Consider the following 6,000-nt stretch of genomic DNA (forward strand, 5'->3'; position numbering starts at 1 on the left):
TGCTTCCACGGCAATCGCGCTCTCCGTCGCCGCCATCATGTCGCTATGCACGCCGTTCCTATTGGATGACAGGACGGCGTGCGCAGCGACATGATGACGTCGATGGAGAGTGCCGACGATGCAGAGGATCCCGAAGAGGACGGGCTGGAGCCCCGAGGACAGGTAAGTGACCATCACCGGAGCTCACGGGGCACCGTAAATGGCTATCCGGCGGCAGCTGAAGCAGTGTGCGCTGCCGGATAGCAGTTTATGCGATGGCCCCGACATAAAGCATCGTATGTTGATGCTGCCTTCAACATGCGATGGCCTCTGAGAGGCCATCGCATGTTGAAATTATCGTATGTCGGGGCCATCGTAGGTCGTGGGGTCACTGTATTATGGATGCATGCATTAAAATTAGAACATCTGTACAAGTTACTGCACATTATTGATATTAATGCATCCTTATGATAACAAAATTCTACAATGTATCCACACATACTGCACACTATTAGTATTTACGCTATTATAATATAAAGTTCCTACAGGTTACTGCACACTGTTAGGGTTGTTCATATTATTCTAGTGTATTTACAGTATTATAGTAGATCTACAATATCATAGCATAGAGTTTCTATAGTGTCATAAGGTTCTTAAGTTCAGCAAAAGTTGTAAAAAAAAAAACGTATTTGGTGCACATTGAACTACCCTGACCCTGGGTTTGCATACTATGTTCATTCAGTACCAAAAAAGGAAATAAAACCTATCCTATTTCCCGAAAATGTCAAGCCTAACACATCAAGGAGAGCAAAAATCATTACGTGTCTATATAATATCCAAAGTAACAATCACCATGTGTCTATATAATAATATCCAAAGCAACAATCGCTATAGAAACTCTATGCTATGATATTGTAGATATACTATTACTGTAAATACACTAGAATAATATGAACAACCCTAACAGTGTGCAGTAACCTGTAGGAACTTTATATTATAATAGCGTAAATACTAATAGTGTGCAGTATGTGTGGATACGTGGTAGAATTTTGTTATCATAAGGATGCATTAATATCAATAATGTGCAGTAACTTGTACAGATGTTCTCATTTTAATGGATGCATCCATAATATAGATCTGTTTTGGGTAACAGATTTGGCATGCGCAGACATCATTAGAACGAACTTGGATCTATATAAAGATGTATTTCTTTTGTGCACGTGCGCAACCTAATGTTCTGGTGCGCAACTAAGTATTGATTGCGCTCGCACAATGACGTAGGAAATTTACGGCGTGGAGGTGATGGGTAATTTTGTTATACTCTTGCTTTGACTGTCCACTTTAATATATAGCTGCTGTTGATACTATTTAATTGTATTGTGCAATATTGTGAGGGTTGCCGGTTGAGGGGGTGTATATTGTAATATTGAGATCTAGCAGGTGTCCCTTGGGGGGCTTCCAGGGCTCTGGAGTTCCCCTCTGTGGCTGAGGGTGGCTAGGAGGTTGTGCCCCCTCATTTTAAATGCTTTTATGTGAGGCTACTTTTTTTTTGTGATTTCTATAATAAAATTACTGTTTGCGTATTAATTGGTGTGCACCTCCTTTGTGTCCGTGCTTTTCTTGTCCAGTAGTGTGTGTGTGTGTGTGTATGTATGTATGTGTATATATATATATATGTATATGTGTATATATATATATATATATATATATATATGTATATGTATGTATGTATGTATGTATGTGTGTATGTATAATATTATACACACACACACACACAGCGTTGGTAGCACCCGTGTGGTCATATTGGGTGGAGCCCACTGCTTAGATTAAATTCCCCTAAATGGCCAGCCATTTGCTGTACTTTCTTATTCATACAATGCATCATCTGGTGCTGAAGTGAAAGGTTTGTAGGAGTTCATAGGAATAGAAATACTGGTTTACAGTTACATAGGACAACAATGCATCCACTTACATTTATGTAAATACAGACTTCTTGGATGGGTTACAGTGTAGACTGGCATTTTTTTCAGATTCATTGTAATGTTTGCTTTGGGGGAAAACTGACCTGTGGCTGCACTCCACAACTACATAAACCAACTTGGGAGTTTTCATGGGTGGAAACAAATGAATTTGTTGTAATAGGTGACCTAATGCAATAAGCTGTGTCTGAAAAATGGGAAAACCTCTTTAAAACAAGAAACAGGACTATTCTAAGGGATGGATCTGCTTCCTATGCAGCCAAAGAGTGCTACTTCAGTGCAGCATACCCTTGTTAACCCATAGGTGGGTCCCAGGATCAATAGTGATGGTATACTCTCTTGCTATCAGTTTTTGGCAGTGTTTCCTAGTCGGGGTGCATTCAGATGTTGAAAAATGACCACTCCCTGCATGGCCCGTACAACCTTTGGCCCTGGTTAGAAAACACTGCCTTATGAGAAGTGATATCCCCTTTAACCTAACTACAGGGTTATCATAAAGAACTAAATTATCTTAAAGAGCTTATTAAACATAATGTGATTTTTTGACTTCTGCTTCTTAAAATTCCATAGCTTTTGAACTGTCCCCCTGTCAGTATTTGTATATGACAGTTGTGGGTAATGGTTTCACCTTTAATTGACCAGTTTGTTAAAAATCTCTTATGGAAGGATGATCTTTTAAAAGACATTTTCAATTTATGTATATTCTTGTCATAAAAACAATTAGTATGTGTAAATGAAGTCTTTTGGCAGGTTGGATGGCTATAATGTATCAGACTGCAATGTGTACAAGGTTTGAGATTGATCCAAAAGAGGGACTAAACTGGAGATAATACCCTCAGTTTCAGAATAAAGTGGAAAATCCTGCAGTATTGTTCTAGGATTCTGACAGAACATCAGGGTTAATCTCTGCGTTTTAGACTGTGAACTGGTTTAGGGGAAGGGCTTACATATGTTTTTGTCCTAAGGGGGGAGGCTCCAGCTGCAGCCAGACACAGGTCAGTGAGGAAGTGGAGTGGGAAGACTAGGTTGATATCCTTTTCACATTCTATAGTGTTCAATGATTTCTAATAAGTAGAATATCCTCTTTTTCAGATCTTTTATGACTTGGTCAGACAGATAAATAGGAAAACACCAGTGGAAAAGAAGAAACCTAAAAAGAAATCATCATGTCTGCTGCTTTAGATATGTGTCAAGCAGCAGGTCTGAGCCAGGTGAGCTGTAATATACATAATCCGTCTATTTCGTTGTAAAAGCTTGTCTCTAAGGCGAGCCAGCAGACTATTATTATTCTGTTTGTTCACCTTTACTGAACCTACTTTTCTGTAATTGACTCCTAACACCTGTTCAACAAGCATCCATTTGGTGTGCTGTCTGATGTTTTCTTTTGACACAAAAATTGCACTGGAAACAGTTGTTGACATCAGAATGACAGAAACCTTAACAGGGTCTATTAGTATTCAGTGGGGTCCATCAGTCACTGGCACAGTGTCATGCCAAGTAATAACCCTGGGAGAAAATCACCTTAAACTGAATATTAAGCAATTTTCTAAAATACTCACAGCTCTTCCCTTACTAAAGGGAATGATTTCATAGTGGAACAAGCAGCATGTGTGCTGACAAGGAAAGAGTTAATTCCCACTCTGTTGTAATTTAACTTCAGTAAAGGGGAACATGCTTTTATGTTGGAATTTGTTCTGTTAAAAGGGGTTGTCCCACAAACATCTCTTATCCATGGGACACAGGCTGAATGTATCCTGAATGTCTGTTGCTGGTGGCTTAAACCTTTTATATACATTTAAAAATTTACAATTTCTATCTCCAGCTGTAGAGTTTTATAACCAGTTTATAACTTTTAGTTATAACTTTAGTTTATGCAAAAACTCAATACTTGCAGCCTTGACTCTTCCCCTGGCATGCTGGATATCCGCTTCTGGGATGAATCTGATAACAAATCCTTCTTGCATAATCTGTACTTGGAGTTTATCACAATTTCCTTGTTTTTGTACATCCACTTGCTGTTTTAGGATTGGATATGGTTTTTCAATGGGATTGAGATCTGGGCAGTTTTTTTGGCCATGGACTCAAAAATTGTGTTTTGTTGAGCCTCTTGTTTGCCTTGTGACATGAAGCACCTTAATGCTAGTTTTCTAGCATTGTCAAGCATTGCTAGTTTCCACCTTAGACTTTCCATAGAAAGATGTTGACTGTGCATTCATCATAGGGTCCAAGTACAAATAACAGGATTCCTTTCCTTGTACAATTTTTGTGGCACGTCTCCCCCCACCCCCTTTTTTCTGCTGATCAGTTGAGTCCCATAATAACTTTAGGGTAGACATACAACCTTTTTTTAATGTCCGAAAACTTTATTTTTATATATAAATCCTAAAAACAAACTTGGGCTGTTGCTACTCGAAGACCAGTACTACACTAAAGGTGTGTTCACACCAGCAGATTTAGTTCAACTTGCAGCGTATTTTCCGTGGGCTGTCCACAGCAGATTTCAATAGCAGATTTCTGCTATTAAAAATCTGCCGGTGACCCTATTTACTTCAATGGGCTCTCGGTGTTTAAAATTTGCAGTGGAAAGCCTTCCACCATTGAAACTTGCAGGGGGAAACGCGCTGCGAGTTGGAAAGTAAATCCACTCACGTGAACGCACCCTATCAGTAAAGCCATATAGTTAACCTATAGGCCAGGAAGACGAGCAATATAAACATTGAACATATTGATAGGGCCCTGCTGAGTGTCTGGTTAGCATTCTGCAGGTAAAAACGTCCATGTAACAGGTCTTTGCGGTGGCACTACATGCAGCTTTAACTGTTTGTTTTCTCTCCTCTCTCCGTTGTAGACTTTAGAAATGAAGAACTGTTGCCTGGTTAAAGTGCCAGCATTCCAAAATGTAAAAAGAGATATCCAATCCTAACTTATCATATCTGAAGAGGCTCCTTCTGTTTTATATACTGTATCATGTGAAGACTTTAGATCTCCAATACTGTTTGCACAAGGTTCCCTGGCAATGATTTAGCTGTTTCTTTCTGAAAATAAGACACTGTTGTGTCAACTCTTGCAATAGCAGCGCTCACAGATGTGAAATAAACCTACTTGACTCAATTCTGAATGATCTTGAGAGCATGGATGCATTTCTGATGTTAAATATTGCTAGTTTAATGACTTCATTGATTTTCATATTGACTTACCTTCCAACTCCCCTCCCTAGTCATGCCTGTGTCAAGCACTAAAAATGTAGCCATTTATAGTTTTTCTTTATAAATATATATAGAGAGATATATATCCCCTTTAATGAACTCAATGGGGCTAATACCTTTTTGAGTCACGGTGACTTCATTTTATATTTAAAACTTCTGGGTTTATTATAACTTTCATCTTGCCATTATATTATAATTCAGAAACCATTTTGTGCATAATGCTTTTGGGGAGGGATGGTGGGGTCTTTTATAGGAAAACCGGTATACTGATTTCTATGGATTTCAAAGCTGAAATATATAATATACTAAAACGACTCTAATATTGCTTCTTGTGTTTTACTGTCACAAATTAAATTACAGCTTTTATGAATGATTAAATTTTAGTACATTTTCATTTTCTTGATTGTGTGTTTTTGTTCTCTCAACCAGCTTTTTATTGGACTAATGTGTATTTCTTTACTATGTTTGTACACTGAAAGAAGGTTATAAACAGTTCACTTTCAGTACTATACAAGCAATAAATGCAACTAGTTTTAGGCCCTTTTACTCAGGCCAATTATCAGCAAGGTAGGTATGAACACTTATTCCTGGTTAAAGGGCCAGCAATCCAAAGAAACTTTGGGTCTCAGTAGAACAGGCAGCAACGGTAATCTCACTTAAATGTTTACCATAGTGCCATGATATTATTAAGATTAAAGAATTGCGGCAACACCCTACGATTGGCCCTATGCTGGCAGTTTGTGGGGAAATGAAAATACGTAGGGAATTGCTGCAGAGTAACTCGTTAATGGCTCCAATAATTGTAAATGCAGCATTCCCTCCAATTGTTGGGGATC

General features: G+C 38.5%; 1 protein-coding gene across 1 annotated transcript in view; it reads left to right on the forward strand.

The window, feature by feature from the left end:
• RAP1A (RAP1A, member of RAS oncogene family) overlaps window positions 1-5,503 on the forward strand; it is a 56,824-nt gene extending 51,321 nt beyond the window's left edge. The window contains exons 8-9 of the mRNA XM_056558265.1: window positions 3,051-3,169; window positions 4,807-5,503. Of these exons, the coding sequence (XP_056414240.1) occupies window positions 3,051-3,140 (90 nt within the window). The 3' untranslated portion in view covers window positions 3,141-3,169; window positions 4,807-5,503. The remainder of the gene's footprint in view (window positions 1-3,050; window positions 3,170-4,806) is intronic.
• The last annotated feature ends 497 nt before the right edge of the window (window positions 5,504-6,000 follow it).

This window comes from Hyla sarda, chromosome 2 (genome assembly GCF_029499605.1).
Source record: "Hyla sarda isolate aHylSar1 chromosome 2, aHylSar1.hap1, whole genome shotgun sequence".
Taxonomy (NCBI): domain Eukaryota; kingdom Metazoa; phylum Chordata; class Amphibia; order Anura; family Hylidae; genus Hyla; species Hyla sarda.